Here is a 20046-nt window from a genome sequence, read left to right on the forward strand (position 1 = left end):
TGAGCTTTTTCACTCAAGGCTTTCAGCATTTTGCTGGTTAGTTAGAGGGTAAGAGTCTCACAGACTTTTCCACATGGGCTGGCATTGAACTTGATCCTTAGATCTCAGCTTTCTACATAAATATGGTAAAAAGGTTTGAACCACCACCATCTTGCTAAGTTATTGATATTTTAAATATTCTTTCTAATATCTTTTCAACATTACTGATTTAATTTTCTTCTTTTGTGTTCTGTAAGTATGATGAGGTATGTGCATATAATATAATCTGAGTTGGGGCTGGGAATATGGCCTAGTGGCAAGAGTGCTTGTCTCGTATACATGAAGCCCTGGGTTCAGTTCCCCAGCACCTCATATATAGAAAACGTCCAGAAGAGGCGCTGTGGCTCAAGTGGCATAGTGCTAGCTTTGAGCAAAAAGAAGCCAGGGACAGTGCTCAAGCCCTGAGTCCAAGCTCCAGGACTGGCCAAAAATAAATAAATAATATAATCTGAATTGGAAAGGAACATTAGGTTAACATTAGGTTGCCCTATCTCAATGATTACTTGATAAGAAAATTTACATAATTTTTCTAATTGTTCTCCATGTCTGAATGGTTTTTATCTAGTCTAGTCTGCAATTGACAGAAGCAGAAATCCCAGAATACTGTGTAAAGGGGAGATTTGAGTATGTCCTTTTGGTAAGACCTTTCCAGCTCCTTCTTCATCCTTAATCCGTATGAAGAATGAACATTGAACTGCTTCACATGATTGTGTCAGTATTCACTGCTGACCTTTAACCAATCTGTGAACTGTTTTGCTTTGTTTTTTGTTTGCAGTCTTGGGGATTGATCCCAGGGCATCACACATGCCAGACAAAACTCTGTACCACTTGCATTATTTCCACAGCCCATTAGGGGTTATTTTTTGGTTGTGGGGTTTTGTTTTGTTTGGTCAGTCATGGGGCTTGAACTCTGGGCCTGGGCATTGTCCCTGAGCTCTTCATCTCAGTGCTGGCGCTCAACCACTGGAGCCACAGTGAGCCACAGTTTTCTAGTCATCAATTGGAGATAAAAGTCTCATAGGCTTTCCTGCCTGGGCTGGCTTTGAACCACGATCCTTAGATCTCAGCCTCCTGAGTAGCTAGGGTTACAGGTGTGTGCCACCAGTGCCTGGCTGGCTTTGGTTTTTTTTTTTATTACTGTTTTAAATTTATTCTGTGTGTGAGAGTGTGTGTGTGTTTGTGTCTGTGTGTGTGTGCGCACGCGTGTGCATGTGCACCAGTCTTGGGCTTCAACTCAGGGCCTGGGTGCTGCTCCTGGGCTTCTTTTGCTCAAAGCTAGTGCTTTACCAATTGAGTTTCACAGACTTTCCTGAATGGGCTGGTTTCTAATCACAACCCTTAGATCTCAGCCTCCAGAGTAGCTAGGATTATAGGCATGTGCCACTGGTGCCCAGCTTTGCTTTCTGTTTTGAAAACAGAGTATTGCTACCTTTGCCCAAGCTGGCCTTGAACTTGCAACCCTCCTGTCTCCATTTAGCCTCTCTCATAGCTAGGATTATAGACAAGCACCATCACACCTGGCCTATCTTTTCTTGACTATATTAATTCACCCCTCTCGCCGTCCCTGGCCTAACCCTCCACATTTGTCTTTTCTCCAGCAATAAGCCGAGTGATGCCATATTACAGTGGTAATAACTGCAACTATTACATTTCTAGGCTGTAGATACCTTAAAAATGTTAGAAAAAAAAGACAGTAGAGTGAAAAGTGCAGCTGCAACCAACCTCTCAGGCCTGTATTTTCTGGTAAGTTTTATTTTTTACAACTGTCTGTTTTACAGCTATTTTTTATATTTCTAAATTTCTGCCTGAGGCAAGGCCCACAAAGAAGGCTGGTAAAGTATAGATGTATAAGACATTTAAAGAGAGGATCTGATGAAGTTCTGGGCCAAGGGTTAAGCTTGCAGCCATGACTGAAAAGAAAAGCCGTACCATTTAAGTGCCTACTGGGGTCAAATCTAGACAAGAGCTATGCAAAAAGGGAATTCTAGGAAATGTAGTCCCAGACCTGACCCATTGGTCACACCACATAGGAACAGGAAGGTTCCTATGGCTCTGGTCGATGGATGGCAAGGTCCTGATCAAGTGTTGCCCATGAAAGAGAGAAAATAGTGGATTGTTGGAAGTGCAGAGGCCAACTGATGCAGTAGTGAGAAAGGGGTAGGTGGGCGGCGGGGAATTTGCATGTATATGTAGCAAAGAGGCCCACAGCAGCACGCAGAGTCAGCGGGGACAGCCAGGCCTTCCCGGATATGTCAGTGCTGCAGGGTGGAGGAGAGTACACAGCAAATGAAGACATGGAATTTGGGCATTAAACATGAACCTTCCCACTTAAAAAGTAGTGTTGTTATTCAAGCCATGAGACTGGAGAAGTCAATCACAAGAACTTAACTGGTTGAGCTTGACAGTCAAAATGTTTTGTAGAAATAGCCTATCCAAACCAAGATATTTGAGCCATTTGCTTCTGTTTATCATGATAATCTTACAATGTCTGTTTATTATAGCTGCAGTCTTGGGGAATTATGCCACGGTATTTAATAAAAGTCAATTTATCTTTTATACTTTATCTAGCAAAATGAATTTTCCCAAGCCAGCAGCTATGCAGATTTAGCCGTGAACTCTGACAGGTATAACCCATCAGCTCTTACTAATAAAGGGAACACAGTTTTTGCAAATGGTGATCACGAGAAGGCCGCTGAATTCTACAAAGAGGCTCTAAGAAACGATTCTTCTTGTACTGAAGCACTTTACAACCTTGGTAAGTGAAATAAGGTAAACGTGCTTTCTGCATTATTTTGCTCACTTTTTTTTTAATAAACTCTTAAGAAGAGTTTACTTCTTTACATTGAAATCTACCGCCTCTCAGATTCTAGATAATTCTAAATGCAATTAATGATCCAAAAGTTATGCACATGTAAAATTTGAGTCAATATTGCTATCCAAAAAGGCTTTTATAATTTCTAGTTTTATTTAACTTTTTCTATTTTTCAATACTTGGGATTTGAACCCAGGCTCCTCCATGCTAAGCAAATGCTATACTTGAGTCACACCCCAATCCTTCAAATTTTATTTCTACCAGCATTTAAGACTGACTGATCCCCCAAATTCCTGCTTAATGATAATAAATGGGAAAAGACTCATTTTCTTCCTTTTTAACTATAAACAATTTCAAGTACTAACATCTCAACTTAGCACATTGTCATATTTTATTGTATGTACCTCAGATGTATTATTGTTTTTGTTTTATACTGGTGCCAGGGTTTGAACTCACAGCCTTAAACTCAAAGTTTTTTGCTCTTACTCAGCTTTCTTGCTCTTAGCTGATACTCTACCACTTGAGCCACACCTCCAGTCTGGCATTTGGTTGGTTAATTGAAGATGGAGTCTCCTAGAGTTTTCCACCAGTGGGCTGGGATGTAGCTCAGTGGCAAAGCACTTGCCTAGCAAGTGCAACGTCCTGGGTTCGATCCCCAGTACCAAAAAAAAGAAAAAGAAAAAGAAAGAGTTTTCCACCAGGCTGGCTTCAACCTTGATCCTCCTGGTCTCACCCTCGTTCATTCCTTTCAGAGGTTGCCTGAAATGGTACTTTTGCTCCCTGGGTGTGAGTTTACATTATTGCCAACAAACAGATGGCTGTGTAAAATGGGTCTGGCCTCTTTTTTTTGCTTGTTTTATTTTTCCCAGTCCTGGGGCTTGAACTCAGGCCCTGGCTTCTTTTTGCTCAAGGGTAGCCCTCTACCTCTTGAGCCACAGTGTCACTTTCAGCTTTTTCTGTTTATGTGGTACTGAGGAATCGAACCCAGGACTTTGTGCATGCTAGGCAAGCACTCTACCACTAAGCCACATTTCTACCCAACGACCTCTTTTTAAGTTTTCCTCTGAGGGTATTTTTTTGGCTTCTTTGTTCTTTTATTATCTTTTTTTTTTTTTTTGGCCAGTCCTAGGCCGTGAACTCAGGGCCTGAGCACTGAGCACTGTCCCTGGCTTCGATTTTGCTCAAGGAGGCTAGCACTCTGCCACTTGAGCCACAGCGCCACTTCTGGCCATTTTCTGTATATGTGGTGCTGAGGAATCGAACCCAGGGCCTCATGTATACGAGGCAAGCACTCTTGCCACTAGGCCATATTCCCAGCCCATTGTTCTTTTATTATCTTTTCATGTTTTATTTTGAATATTTTTATTGTCTTTAAGTACTTATACAAAGGAGTTACTATTCAACAAGTTTATGAATGCAGTGCATTTTGATTAGTGTCCCTTTCAACATTCTCACCCATCCCTCCCAATTCACCCTTCTCTCATTTGTGTTTCTTCTGAGAACTGTCCAATTTGCTTATCCATTCATTAATTGGATAGTTTATTCTTTTGATGTTTAGTACTTTAACTCTTTGCATATTCTGGATATTCATTCTTTATTTATTGAATAGCTGTCAAATATGTTCCCCATCCCATGGATTTTTAGTTCTGGTAATGATTTATTTTCTAGCCCCCTTTTTTTCCCGCCAGTCCTGGTACTTGAACTCAGGGCCTGGGTAATGTCCCTGAAATTCTTTTGCTCAAGTCTAGCACTCTACCACTTCAGCCACAGTACTACTTCTGGCTTTTTCTGTTTATGTGGTGCTAAAGAATGGAACCCAGGGCTTCGTGCATGCTAGGCAAGCACTCTACCACTAAGCCTATCCCCGAGCCCTATTTTTTGATGGTCATTTTTAAGAGAGTGTCTCACCTCGTTTGACCACATACCTGAACTGCTATCCACATATTTAAGGCTTTCCATTTATGCTGGCTGTTGTTGTTGAATCCACAGACATGTGCCACTGTATCTAGCTCCCCTTTTGTGGAGATAGAGTCTCTTAAGACTTTCCTGCCTGTGTGTCCTTGAACCTCCCAAGTAGCTGGGATTACAGGCAGCTGCCAGCACCTAGACCAACTTATACTCTTCATACTCTTGCCACTTTCTTTTCTGAATAGTTTTAAGTAAGTTCTCAATTTATTCTTTATGAAATAAGAATCTCTATTTTTGTTCTTTATATTTAATCAGTTGTCCTAGCACTGTTTACCCCTAGTCTTTTCATCTCCAGGGATTTTAGTTTATTTCATTATTTTCTTTGAAGTACTGGGGATTTAACTAGGCAAGCACTCTTTATTACTAACCATGCTTATCACTAAAATTCATGCTCTACTTTGTTTTCAGATATGTTCTGGTACTTTTGCCTAGGCCAGTTTGCAACTGCAATTCTCCTATTTCTTATTATAGTCATGTACTACTACATCCAAGTTTCCCCAGGAATTTTAAATGCCTACCAACTAAATTTATAGCTAAGTCAATTTCTGAAGTATTTGTTTTACTTTTAATCTTTCTATTCCTGCCCCCACTTTTAAAACCACTGAAGCTTTGTTGCATATTTGGTGTCTTAATAGAGACCCTCATTCCCTCATGGTTCTTTGAAAAATCCTCCATTCATATTTATTTTCTCTCCTAGATTACCATTTACATGTGTTTAAACATTTTTACTGTTGCTTTCAATAAATTTGTACCAGTAATAGTGCTTATAAGTTTTCTTTTCATTTTTAAGGCCTTACTTATAAGAAGCTAAACCGGCTAGATGAGGCTTTGGACTGTTTCCTGAAACTTCAAGCAATCTTGAGGAATGATGCCCAAGTTCTTTATCAAATAGCAAATGTGTATCGAATTTCAAAACTTAATGATAGATTTACTCAGTCAATTGGTAATGGGGTATTAATTAAATGAGCTTAGATATCGATGTAATTGATGGAAACAATCTACCTAGCAGATTAGCATGTGATGAAAATTTATATTGTGCGATGAATTAGAAATGACTTAGTAATTTTTTTTTAAATAGCAGTAATTGACTACAACATTTTGAGTCCACATAAGCCATTCATTGAAAATAAGTTATATAATTGAGAACATATTAATTCTGAGTTTCTGAGTCTTGTAGGGGATTGGTGGAGCTGATTAAACAGATGAAAATATTGCTCATTGCTGATTAATAGTATTGACTTTACATAATATATTTGGGTTTTGCCAATATATAGATTTTAGTTATTTATTTTTTGTCCAGTCCTGGAGCTTGGACTCAGCGCCTGAGCACTGTCCCTGGCTCAAGGCTAGCACTCTGCCACTTGAGCCATAGCACCACTTCTGGCCTTTTCTATACATGTGGTGCTGAGGAATCGAACCCAGTACTTCATGTATACAAGGCAAGCACTCCTGCCACTAGGCCATATTCCCAGCCCCTCCAAAGACTTTTATCCTCCCAAGTTATATACAGTGCTTTATGGCAATTCAGTTGCTCCATTCATCCCATTGCCATTTGTTGCCTGTATACTATATGAGCCAGTATTACGTTTCAAATCTAGGACACGTGAAACTATAAAATATTTCTCACAGGGCTGGGGATATGGCCTAGTGGCAAGAGTGCTTGCCTCGTATACATGAGGCCCTGGGTTCAATTCCCCAGCACCACATATACAGAAAATGGCCAGAAGTGGCGCTGTGGCTCAAATGGCAGAGTGCTAGCCTTGAGCAAAAAGAAGCCAGGGACAGTGCTCAGGCCCTGAGTCCAAGCCCCAGGACTGGCCAAAAAAAAAAAACTTAAAAAAAATATTTCTCATATGTCAGTTTCTTTTGTAACTTAGATTTCTGTGGTGGTTTATTTTTTCCACCTAGAGTTTAAAAAGCAGAAATTTGCTAATTTTTTTTAACCTTTTCACACTATTGGAAAAGCACTTTAATTTCTCTCATTTTAATAATATCTGACCACATTGGGAAAATCATAAGCTTCAAAATTACTACTGTTTTGATATAAATTTTATGTAAATGTGTTTAGAAAAAAAGTATATTGTGAGGTACACCATAGTTTTAAGTATTACCTGCTGTACTTTTGCTAGTGGTGTATGTGATTCCACATACACTGACCAGTCTATGGCACGTGATCTGTTTTGTCCAAGGCTAGCACTCTACCACTTGAGCCACACTTGAGCCATAGCTCTACTTCTGCTTTCCTGGTAGTTAATTGAAGATAAGAAGTTCACAAACTTTCCTGCCTGGGCTGGCTTTGAACTGTGATCCTTAGATCTCAGTCTCCTGAATAGCTAAGATTACAGGCTTAAGCCACTGATGCTTTATACTTGTGATAGATTAGTTTTTCAAGGGGGTTTAGTAGATGTAAATTGATGTCACTTTCATAGCATGCACAAAGCCCTTGATTCAATTATCAACACTGCAAACTAGGGCTGGGAATATGGCCTAGTGGCAAGAGTGCTTGACTTGTATACATGAATCCCTGGGTTTGATTCCCCAGCACCACATATATAGAAAAGGCCAGAGGTGGCTCTGTGGCTCAAGTGGCAGAGTGCTAGCCTTGAGCAAAAAGAAGCCAAGGACGGTGCTCAGGCCCCTGAGTTCAAGGCCCAGGACTGGCAAAAAAAAAAAAAAAAAAAAAAAATCACTGCAAACTGAACAGTTACAAAAAAAAAATTGTTTGTAGTAGATAGTATCATAGATATTTCTTAGTCTTTTTATACTCTTTTATCTATTTGACTTCTATGAAACTGCAAATGTCGTGATCGGATACTGCCTGGTGATAAAGCTATTACTAATGTTTGAGGCTGTTTGTATACATATATTTAGTTTTGTCTTGTGGTATCACATTTGTTATTGCTAAAATCAAGAGACCAAGCTGGTGTGGTAGCACATGCCTGAAATCTCAGCTATTCAGAGGGAATAGACAGAAGGATCTAGAGTTTGAGATAAGCCTGAGTAACTGAATATACCTTATTTCAAGACACATACATGTACAAAGAAAAAAGGAAAAGAAAGAAAAATACAAGAGACTCATGTTTTAAAATATTGAAAAATTTAATATATATTTTATATTGTAGATTATATTATATACTTATTGCATATACTGTACATTTTAAAATACTAGGATTTTCATTTCATTGAAACTGAAGCAAACACAAAATAAGTAATAATTTTATAGCAAATTATTATTGATATGAACAAAGTATTTGAATATTTGTAGAGAACTTGCGAGGTACTAAAGGAAACTGCAAAAAAAATGATCTAATCAAGGAAATCTCACAGGAAAATTCATAAAAATAATTCCCTTAATGGGCTGAGCATATTAAAAAAAACAAAATTGAACATTTAAGAATTTTTGAAGAAGAAATGTTGGATAAATGTTTAGAATATGTCTTCTAGAAATCTGGAGTTTGATTCCAGTGGAGAATAATGAAGGGAAAGGAATACATAGAGAGCAGACAAAAGTGTTAATTAGAAATCTAGAGGGAATGACTGCAAATCAATGTAGATTAAGAAATGTTGTTGCTCTAACCATTTTAGTTCTGTTTATTGGGTAGTGAATGTAGAAAACTTTGTATCATCCTTAACTGACTCTGCTCAAGACATGAATTAATGAAAGATCCCAGTCAAGCTATTGAATGGTTGATGCAGCTGATCAGCGTTGTTCCAACAGATTCCAGAGTTCTAGCCAAACTGGGAGAATTGTACGACAGTGAAGGAGACAAGTCACAGGCATTCCAATATTACTATGAGGTACGTGTATCAGCATTCCGTACTATTTTTATTTTTTATTTTTTTAGCATTTTATGAATTTTAAGAGATCAGCCTTTAAACACTCAGACTTTTATCCATTTTCAATGAATAGTGATTTAAAATAATATATAACATTCTTAAATGTTTTTATTAAAAGTGAAATAAAAGTATTAACTGGTTTTTCTTTTAAAGCATGATTTACATCCTTGTAGGGATTAAATATTAAATACAACTTGAATCATATGTAAGTAAAAATCTCTAGATAATTGAAAACTGAAAGCTTAAGATCATGTTTTGAAACTTGAAAGGTTCATTTCTATTAAGAAATTTCATAGTAGATAAACTTGCTCAGTAGATAAAGTATTGAAGATGCTTATTATATGCTGCCATATTGAACTTGTATTTTCACATTCCATACTTTTCTAGTCATACAGGTATTTCCCTTCTAACATTGAAGTCATTGAGTGGCTTGGAGCATATTACATTGACACTCAGTTTTGTGAAAAAGCCATTCAGTACTTTGAAAGAGCTTCTCTTATACAGTAAGTTACTTTTGCAATCTTATGTTTAGCTAATGTATTCGTATTTTTTAATCTGGAAAATTAATATCTGAACTACCCACCAGTGTATCATACGTTTTTGTCTGCCAGATGAGGCAGAGGAGTCCTAGAGATTCCTCCAATTAACCAACAAAATACTGGGCTGGAGGTGTAGCTCAAATGGTGGACTATCAACTGTGAGCAAGAAAGCTGAGTTAGAGTTCAGGGCCCCGAGTTCAAGTCAATGTACTGATATGTTGGCTTTAAATTGCCAGGCTTCGCTCTATCCCTCCCCACCCTCGTGGGGAGGGGTCCTGGGCTTATCTATCTCCTCTGCTGGGCATCCATACTCACTCTCTCAGGTCCTGCCTGGCCAGTAGGGATCGGACACGGGAGCGGGGAGCCAGATTAGCCTCAGGTGGCGTGTGGTCGCGAGACCTCCATAATCTCACCCCAAGGAAGACACGAGCGCGTGAGGTCCTAGAGATGTCTCTGGGATGGTTCTATTTATTCAAATGAGAAGCCACAAAGATATACCCCAAAGGCGGGCACAAGAGAGGGAGAACAGATTGGCCACGAGGGGTGTCCATCAAGTGATGTCAGGGGACCTCCCTTGTGGGCAGAGACCCAGCCCCCCAAGGATTGGGTTTCTGGGGGTACCCCGCCATCAGGCCATCAGACATGTGCTCGCCCCAGGAGCAGGGGCTTCTTTTCCTGTTAAAGGCAGGAAGGAGAGGGACAGGCCAAGGTCAGCTGTGGCCTCTTAAAGGCACAGCTGACCCCCAACACTGATAGACAAAAAAAATAGTGTCTGGGGCTTGGAATATGGCCTAGTGGCAAGAGTGTTTGCCTCCTATACATGAAGTCCTGGGTTCAATTCCCCAGCACCAGAAGTGGCACTGTGTCTCAAGTGGCAGAGTGCTAGCCTTGAGCAAAAAGAAGCCAGGGAAAGTGCTCATGCCCTGAGTCCAAGCCCCAGGACTGGCAAAAAAAAAAAAAAAAATTGTCTGATGAACATAATAAATTCAAAAAATACTAATGAATATTTGTGATTATTTATTTTCTTATATTTTATTCCATTTTGCTTGGTATATTTATTTTGATAACTATATTCCATTTTCATGGAATTTTAAAAGTATCTTCTATAGTGTACATCATGTATTTTTCTTGGTAATATATCTGTGAACTAGTGTAATTTCTTCATAAATCAAAACATGACTATAGGCAGTTTCATTTCTGAAAGAATCCTAATAGAAAAAAGTCATGCTGGTTTCAATTTATAATTGACATACATTATATATTAAAAATAAACTTTTAGGGGCTGGGGATATGGCCTAGTGGCGAGAGAGCTTGCCTCGTATACATGAGGCCCTGGGTTCGATTCCCCAGCACCACATATACAGAAAACGGCCAGAAGTGGCACTGTGGCTCAAGTGGCAGAGTGGTAGCTTTGAGCAAAAGGGAAGCCAGGGACAGTGCTCAGGCCCTGAGTCCAAGGCCCAGGACTGGCCAATAAATAAATAAATAAACTTTTAAGTGTCCTTAAGTTTATATCAGAATGTTTATATTCAGGCAAAAATTACTCAGAAATCCTATTCTGCTTTGTAATTGACCAAATTGAATTTTAAGATGAAATGTAACTAAGAATTATTTGAACCAAAAAAGAAGACTTCAGTGGTTTAAGTGGTCTGTGAAGGATTTGTATTAGTCAATTATTTTTTGTACATTTGTCTCAGATGAATGTTTTGAGGACTGTTGCCAAGGGTAAGTGAAGAGTTTTAGAGTCTCATGGGCTTTCCTGACTGTGCTGGCTTCAAACCGTGATTCTTAGATCTCAACCTCCTGAAGATTACAAACTAGAGCCACTTGGCACCCGGCTGAACATTTATGTAGTAGTATACTCCTTAATTTTCTTTCTTATGATAATCCTTTTAAAAATATACTATTATTTTCAATCACATAATTATTGTACATGTGTGTTAGCATATTTTACATTTACCTCAACAATAACTATATAATGAATAAAAATATAAGTTCTTTAGAGGTGGAAACATTAATTCTTATGTCATATAGTTCTTTGCATGTTACAGAGTATTTGGCAAGGAGTTGAATTAAGTTGAATTTCTTACCGTACTGTTTCTTTACTGTAGGAACTGTTGTGTCTTTCATATTTTAGAAAATATTATTTAATATCATGAAATACCATCAGGCAGACCAATGTATGTTAGGAGTTCCAGATGGGACAAAAAGAAAAAGAACTATTTAAACAAAATATGGCCATCAGTTCCCATATTTGAGGACTTATATTTGCAAATCTATGTCCAAGTAGTTTAGTGAACTCTTAAGTAGGAAAAACTCAAAACCCCATAATGAGACACATTATAGTCCAACTATTAACAGGGTCTTGAAAGCAACAAGAGAAAAGTGACTCATCACATGAAGGGACTGTTCAATAAAATTGTCTGCAGACTTCTGGACAGAAACCTTCAAGTCCAGGAGACAATTAGATGCCCTGTTTATAAAGTCCTGAGATTACAAAAAGAAGAAAATGATAAAAATGGTCCATTAAGAAGAATTGTTTGTTGGGGCTGGGAATATGGCCTAGTGGTAAAGTGCTTGCCTTGCATACATGAAGGCCTGGGTTTGATTCCTCAGCACCACATATATAGAAAAGCCAGAAATGGGCTGGGGATATGGCCTAGTGGCAAGAGTGCTGCTTGCCTTATATACATGAAGCCCTGGGTTCAATTCCCCAGCACCACATATACAGAAAACAGCCAGAGGTGGCTCTGAGGCTCAAGTGGCAGAGTGCTATCCTTGAGCAAAAAGAAGCCAGGGACAGTGCTCAGGCCCTGAGTCCAAGCCCCAGAACTGGCAAAAAAAAAAAAAAAAAAAAAAAAAAGAATTCTTTATCAAATTAATTTTTTTTTTAAAGAATTATTTGCCTAGGCCAATTCTTTGCCTAGTGAAAGTAAGACACTTCCAGGTAAACAAAAGATGACTTACAGTGAGTTACTTCCCAATGAACTCATTATAAAGTTGAAAAGTAAAAATGACATATAATATTGGGAAGATTAGAATGAAAGTATTTTGACTATAAATATGATCTTTTATGTAGGTATACCCAAGGAATTTACAAGAGAGTCTGATGAATGTATTTAGTACTATTGAATCACTTAAAATTACCACATAAAAATTTATTGTAATTACTTACATCGTTGAGAAAACAATTTTATTTATCATAGCATCAAAAAGAATTTAAAATAGGATTTAACCATTAAAGATATACACTGAAAATTCTTGAAATTTTAAAGGACATAAATAAATCAAAAGGTCCATGTACGTAGATTGGAAGACTTGATATCGGTAAGATAATACTACTCCCCAAAGTGATTTTTAGGTTCTCTACAGTCTGTACCAAAACCCCAATATATGTTTTTCTTTTTCAATACTAGAGATAAACACAGGGTCTTGTGCATCCTAAGTAAGCACTCAACAACATGAACCAAACCCACAGCACCCAGTAATACGTTTTGAAGAAATAGACTATCCACCTTACTAAACATATAGAATCTCAAGGGCCCCTAAATAGTGAAAATAATTAGAAAAAGGAACAAAGTTGCAGGACTCACACTTGGTGATTCCAAAATTAGCTTCCATGCTACTGTGATGGAAACAGTGGTACTGACAGAAGGCTAGACAGATGTAAGATTTAGAACTCCAATTTAAGAGCCATATATGTAAGTTAATTTCAACAATTTTTTTTATCATCTTTAAGTAGTAGTACAAAGAAATTGCCATTCACCAAAGCAGTTTATGAATGCAGTGCATCTTGATCAATGTCACTCCTTTCAGCATTCTCTTTGACAAGAAGTGCATGGACAACCAGAATGGTAGTACATACCTGTAATCCTAGCACTCAGGAGATTGCTCAGTTTGAGGCCAGTTTAAGCTACACAGAAAGACCCTATCTTAAAAAAAAAAAAAAAAAAAAAAAAAAGGCTGAACCTTTTTCTATCATGAATAAAACTTAACTCAAAATAGGGCTGGGAATATGGCCTAGTGGTAGAGTGCTTGCCTTGTATACATGAAGCCCTGGGTTTGATTCCTCAACAACCACATATATAGAAAAAGACAGAAGTTGCACTGTGGCTCAAGAGGTAAAGTGCTAGTCTTGAGCAAAAGAGCCAGGGACAGTGCTCAGGCCCTGAGCTCAAGCCTCAGGACTGGAAAAAAAGAAAGAAAAATTAACTCAAAATAGACCAAAAACTTTAGTCTTTTGATGTTATTGAGTAAGTAGAGACTTTTAAGATGTGAGAGAGGCACATTGAATAGTTCCTACGCTGTCTTTTTCTCAAATCTCACCTTTGTAGGCATGTTTAAATAGTAGACTTTAGAAATCCTGGTTATGGTTATTTATTTAAACAGAATTTGATCTCCTGGTAAGAAGTAGGAGATTAACACTCCTTTTTAAAAAACTTTTTGTTGCTTGCTGTTGTTGCAGTCTTATTCAAACACAAGGTGAAAATTATTCCTTAGGTACTAAATTTGCAAACCTAAATAGCATTATTGTTAAGGATGATGGCAAAGCAGTCATGTTTAAAATGAACTGTAATGTTATTTTTCTTTTATTACTTCGTTGTTTTAGAGATGATATACAGTGGGGTTACCTTTGCATATGTCAGGTGATAAGTACATTTCCTTCCTTTTGCATAGTATCATCTGTTCCCTCATTCTCTCCCATTCCCTCCCACCCATCCCTGCCCATGAGTTGTTTGGCTCACTTTCATCACTATCCAGTTCAGCCAGTGGGGCCCCATTGCTGCACATTTTCACCCAATTTCCACTGATTCTCTGCCGTCTCCCCATCTTCCCTCAGGTGTGCACATGTATACACCATATATGTGGTAAGGAATACAGTCATCCGAAAACAAAAAGACTAATTAAGAAAAGGTCCCTTCTTTGCCTAGCTTTGGAGTTCATTTCAGTATGCATATTGTTTTACCCGTTTGTCTCTCTGATGTTGACTTATCTCACTCAATACGATTTATTCTAGTTCCATCCATTTCCCTGCAAATGCCATTATTTCATCCTTTCTAATGGCTGTGTAAAATTCCATTGTATATAGGTACTACATTTTGGGGATCCATACATATATTGTGGGGCATCTAGGCTGTTTGCATATCTTGGCTATTGTGAACAGTGCAGCAATGAACATGGATATGTAGGTGTCCTTGTCATATCCCGGTTCATGATGCTCAGTATAGATGCCTAGGAGTGGTATGGCTGGGTTGTAGAGAAGGTCTATGTTTAGCTTTTTGAGGAACCTTCATGCTGCTCTCCAGAGTGGTTGTTTTAGTTTACATTCACACCAGCAGTGCAGTAGGGTTCCTTTTTCTCCACATCCTTGCCAGCATTTGTTGTTGTTTGAATTTGGAATATTGGCCAGTCCAACTGGGGTAAGATGGTATCTCAGGGTTGTTTTGATTTGTACTTCCTTTCCGGCCAGGGATGATGAACACCAGTTTGGTTTGGCAGTTGTTGACCTACAAGAGGGTCTGGATACTACCTTTCCAGGCTCTTCTTACTTTGAGGTTTTATGTAGAGAGGTCCATAGTGATTCTGGTTTTCTTTCCATTGTAATCTAGTTCCCTCTTTGATTTTGTAGCATTTACAATCAGTTCCTTGCTGTTCAAGTCTAATACTTTTAGTGATGTGTCTGGAAATGTTCCTTCTAAGACTCTGTCTCCTAGGTGTTCTATATGCTTCTGTTATGTGGGTGAGATTTTTCTCTCAAGTTTGGGGAAGTTTTCTGTGATTACCTTATTGAATAGGTGTTCAATGCCTCTGTTATGAAATTCTTCCCCCTCATTGATCCCAATTTTACGGAGATTTGATTTCTTGGGTGAGTATGCCAATTCATGGATTTCCCTTTGGTAATTTCTGAATGTTTTTCCATACCTTTGACTTTCTGTTCCAGCTCCATTTGATCCTCGACTCGTGATATTTTATTTTCCATCTCACTCTGCCTGCAAGGGATAGGGGATTTTCCCTCTTTGTGTGTATATAAATTGTGAGTTTTCTTCAGTTCCTGTGATTCTCTGCTTGTTTATTCATTGTTGCCAAACCCTTGGGGGAACTGCCTGTTGGGACCCCAACTCTATATGGTTACAGAGAGCCAGGGCGATTCTCTACTGTTTGGGCACCCTTTACTCCCGGCTCCTTTAGTTGTGTTTTTTTGTTTGTTTTGATTTTTTTTGTAATTTATTTAATAATTAAACAAAATTTTTTTCACAAGGTGTTGTGCAAAAAGGATACAGTTACATAGTAGGGCAGTGTGTACATTTCTTGTGATATCTTACACCCTGTTTTTCTTTCCCTTCCCTAGGTCAGGTAGACATATATACAATACACACTATACCAAGAAAATATACAGTAGCCGCGTGGGCTATGCCAAAGAAAATTCTCCTAGGACTTTAAATGTAATGTCGACATTAAACAATATGTCAACAGTAGTCTTATATGACCGTACATACATAGCTTTTGAGCTATTGTATTCCACTGAGAGGTCAATTTTTGACCTTTATATGTACAGTAGTTGTTTGGTTTTAGTTACATAATGTTGAGTCGCTGACCGATCCTGTGGGAAATACCATTTGACAAGAAGTTTTTGGTTTCACAGACCTGGTCTCTACTGTCTCTCCGTCACCCCATCTTAACAGTCATATATCAGGGAGATCATGCCCCTTTGTTTTCTGTGTTCTAGGCTTGTCTCGCTCAACATTATTTGTTCAAGTTCTGACCAATTCCCTGCGAATAACAATATTTCACCATTCCTAATCACTATGTAGTATTCCATTGTGTATTGGATCCATTTATCTGTGGAGGGGCATCTGGGCTGATTCCATATTTTGGCTATTGTGAATTGTGCAGCGATAAACATGGAAGTGTGGATGTCTTTTTGATATTTTGGGACCTGCTGTTCAGGATAGATGCCTAGGAGTGGTATGGCTGGGTCATAGGGTAGGTCTATGTTGAGCTTTTTGAGAAACCTCCATACTGTTCTCCAAAGTGGTTGTACTAATTTGCACTCCCACCAACAATGGAGAAGGGTTCCTCTTTCCCTGCACCCCCTCCAGCATTTGTTGTTGCCTGAGTTCAGAGTATAGACCATTCTAACTGGAGTGAGGTGGTATCTCAGGGTTGTTTTTATTTGCATTTCCTTTACTACCAGGGATGTTGAACATTTCCTCATATGTTTCTTTGCCATTTTTATCTCTTCTCTTGTGAAGTCTCTCGTTAGCTCCTTTGCCCATTTCCAAATTGGTTTACTGGGCTTGGAGGGGCTTAGTTTTTTGAGTTCTCTGTAGATGACAGATATTAGGCCTTTGTCTGTTGCTGTGCTGGTAAAGATCCTTTCCCATATGGTTGGCTGTCTTTCTAGTTTGGTGGCTATGTTCTTAGCTGTGCAGAAACTTTTTAATTTGTAGAAGTCCCATTTGTCGAGTCTCTCCCCTATCTGTTGTGCCCCTGGGACACTATTCAGGAAGTTCCTTCCTGTGCCTCTAAGTTCTAGCGTCTTTCCTACTCTGTCCTTCAGTAGTTTCAAGGATTCAGGTCTGATATTGAGGTCCTTGATCCATTTTGAGTTGATCTTGGTGCATGGTGATAGGCTTGGGTCTACTTTGAGTTTCTGCATATGGCTGCCCAGTTCTCCTAGGACCAGTAGTTGAAGAGGCTCTGTTTATTCCATTGTATGTCTTTATCTCCTTTGTCGAATATCAGCTGACTGTAAGAGTGCGGTTTTATTTCTAGATCTTCAATACTAATCCATTGGTCTTCAGGTCTGTTTTTATACCAATACCAGGCTGTTTTTGTTATGATGGCCCTGTAGTAGAGCTTGAAGTCTGGTATTGTGATACCTCCTGCACTTGTTTTTTTGCTTAGAATTGCTTTGGCTATTCTAGGTCTTTTGCTGTTCCATATGAATTTATGGATTGCTTTCTCTATTTCAGTGAAGAATGTAACTGGGATTTTGATAGGGATTGCATTGAATTTGTATAACAATTTGGGCAATATGGCCATTTTCACTATATTGATTCTGCGTACCCATGAGCATAGGAGGTCTTTCCATCTCCTTGTGTCTTCTTTGATTTCCCTTATTAGATTTTTATAGTTCTCATTAAATAGGTCCGTCACGTCCTTGGTTAGGTTGATCCCTAGGTACTTTATTATTTATTTATTTTTGGCTACTGTTAATGGAATTGTTTCCATAATTTCCTTTTCTGTTTGTACATTGCTAGTGTACAGAAAAGCTGCTGACTTTTGCGGATTGATTTTGTATCCTGCTACTTTGCCAAAATGGTTTATTAGGTGTAGGAGTTTGGGGACTGAGTTTTTTGGGTCCTTCAGATATAAGATCATGTCATCTGCGAATAGGGATAACTTGATTTCTTCCTTGCAGATGTGGATCCCTTTGATGTCCTCCTCTTGCCTTATTGCTATGGCTAGGGATTCCAGCACTATGTTGAAAAGAAGTGGGGAGAGTGGGCATCCTTGTCTTGTTCCTGAGTTTAGGGGGAATGATTTTAGTTTCTCCCCATTTAATACGATATTAGCAGTTGGTCTGTTGTATATGGCTTTTATTGTTTTGAGGAATGTTCCATCTATTCCTGTTTTCTCCAGAGCTTTTAATAAGTATGGATGTTGTATTTTGTCAAAGGCTTTTTGGGCATCGACTGAGATAACAATGTGATTCTTGATTTTAGTTTTGTTGATGTGGTGAATTACATTGATTTATTTACGGATGTAAATATCGTGTGTACTTGTTGTTATTTTTCCGGTGGAGTCCCTGATTTTACGTATATGAGTCTCTTCTCTTCTTCTTTTTTTTTTTTTGCCAGTCCTGGGCCTTGGACTCAGGGCCTGAGCACTGTCCCTGGCTTCTTCCCGCTCAAGGCTAGCACTCTGCCACTTGAGTCACAGCGTCACTTCTGGCCATTTTCTATATATGTGGTGCTGGGGAATTGAACCCAGGGCCTCATGTATACTGGGCAAGCACTCTTGCCACTAGGCCATATCCCCAGCCCTCTCTTCTTTTTTTTTAAGTCTTGCAAGGGGTCTGTCAATTTTATTTATTTTCTCAAAGAACCAGCTTTTAGTCTTATTTATTTGTTGAATGGTCTTTCTATTTTCAATCAGATTTATCTCTTCTTTAGTCTTTGTGATCTCTCTCCTCATCATTTTAGATTCGATCATTTCTTGTTTCTCCAGTTGTTTTAGTTTCATCATGAGGTTATTCACCTGCTCTGTTTCCATTCTTTTAATGTGAGTGCTGAGGGCAATGATCTTGCCCCTCAGTACTGCCTTAGCTGCATCCCGTAGGTTTCTTTGTGATGTATTTTTATTGTCATTGTGGCTTATGAATTCATTAATTTCATCTTTAACTTGGTCTGTGGCCCAAGTGTTGGATAACAATGTGGGGTTTTGCCTCCAAGAATGTGTATAGCCTCTGTGGTTACCGTTGTTATTGAGGGTTACCTTTAATCCACTGTGGTCAGATATAATACTTGGGATGACGTCAATATTTTTGTATTTGCTGAGGTTCTTTGTGTGGGCTATGACATGGTCTATTTTGGAGTATGATCCATGGGCTGCTGAGAAGAAGGTGTATTGGGTCTCTGTAGGGTGGAAGATTCTGTATAGATCTGTCAGATCCATTTGGGTCCTCAGCTCCCTTGCTAATCCTCTGGGTGTTGGATCTGTCTCTTGGAGAGAGTGGGGTATTAAAGTCACCCACTATGATTGTGTTTGCGTCTATCTTGTTCTGTAGTTCTGTGAGAATTTGCTTGACATATGTAGGGCCTCTTTTGTTCAGTGAGTATACATTTATCACCGTGATGTCTTGATTCTGGATTTTTCCTTGTATTAAAATGTAGTGACCTTCTTTGTCTTTTTGAGTTGATTTTAATGAGAAGTCTAGCTTGTCTGAGATCAGGATGGCTACTCCTGCTGTTTTGGTAAGTGCGTTTGCTTGGAAGATCTTGCTCCATCCTTTCATTCGGAGCCTGTTTTTATCCCTTGCTGTAAGGTGGGTCTCTTGTAGACAACAGATGGCAACTTTTTGTTTGCGGATCCATTCTGCCAGTCTGCTCCTCTTTATAGGAGAGTTTATACTGTTTATATTCAAAGAGATCAAGGATAAGAGTGTTTTTTCTCCTTCCTTTTTCTTGTTGGGCTGTTTTTCCTCTTTTTTTTTTTTCCTTGTCTTTAGTGAGCTGCTCTTTCTGTTGGGCTCTGGCTATTGTAGTTTCTTTCTGTTTCTGACTGTGTGTCCTGTACAATTTCTGTTGGGTGGGATTCCCCTCTTAGAATTCGCTGTAGGGCTGGTTTTTTATTCACATACTCCTTTAGATCCTCTTTGCTATGGATAGATCTGGTTTTCCCCTCGAATATGAACTCCAGCTTCGCTGGATATTTTATTCTAGGTTGGCAGTGGTTGGCCTGTAGGACTTGAATGGTGTTCTTCCATTCTCTTCGCGTGTGGTAGGTTTGTGTGGAGAGGTCTGCTGTTATTCAGATCCTCTTCCCATTGTAATAAATTTCTTTCTTTGCTTTGGCTGCATTCAAATTTTGCTCTTTATTCTTGAGATCTGAAGTCTTGAATATTATGTGCCTTGGCGTGGCTTTTCTAGGATCTGGTCTGCCAGGTGTCCTATAGGCTTCGGTTACCTGGATGGGGTTCCCTTGTGAGATTGGGGAAGTTTTCTGCAATAACTTTATTGAAAATATGTTGAAGCCCTCTGCTCTGGTATTTGGCTCCTTCTTCTATTCCAATTATGCGCAGATTATATCTCTTGTCTTTGTCCACTAGCTCCTAGATTAGTCTGC

The 20046-nt window shown here is 38.8% G+C and overlaps 1 protein-coding gene across 2 annotated transcripts in view; it reads left to right on the forward strand.

The window, feature by feature from the left end:
- Ift88 (intraflagellar transport 88) overlaps positions 1-20046 on the forward strand; it is a 94219-nt gene that overhangs the window by 43627 nt on the left and 30546 nt on the right. For both annotated transcript variants that reach the window (XM_048341694.1, XM_048341695.1), the window contains exons 16-20: positions 1696-1782; positions 2608-2794; positions 5610-5718; positions 8467-8617; positions 9044-9159. In XM_048341694.1, the coding sequence (XP_048197651.1) occupies positions 1696-1782; positions 2608-2794; positions 5610-5718; positions 8467-8617; positions 9044-9159 (650 nt within the window). The remainder of the gene's footprint in view (positions 1-1695; positions 1783-2607; positions 2795-5609; positions 5719-8466; positions 8618-9043; positions 9160-20046) is intronic.

Source organism: Perognathus longimembris, chromosome 3, assembly GCF_023159225.1.
Source record: "Perognathus longimembris pacificus isolate PPM17 chromosome 3, ASM2315922v1, whole genome shotgun sequence".
In the NCBI taxonomy this organism is placed as follows: domain Eukaryota; kingdom Metazoa; phylum Chordata; class Mammalia; order Rodentia; family Heteromyidae; genus Perognathus; species Perognathus longimembris.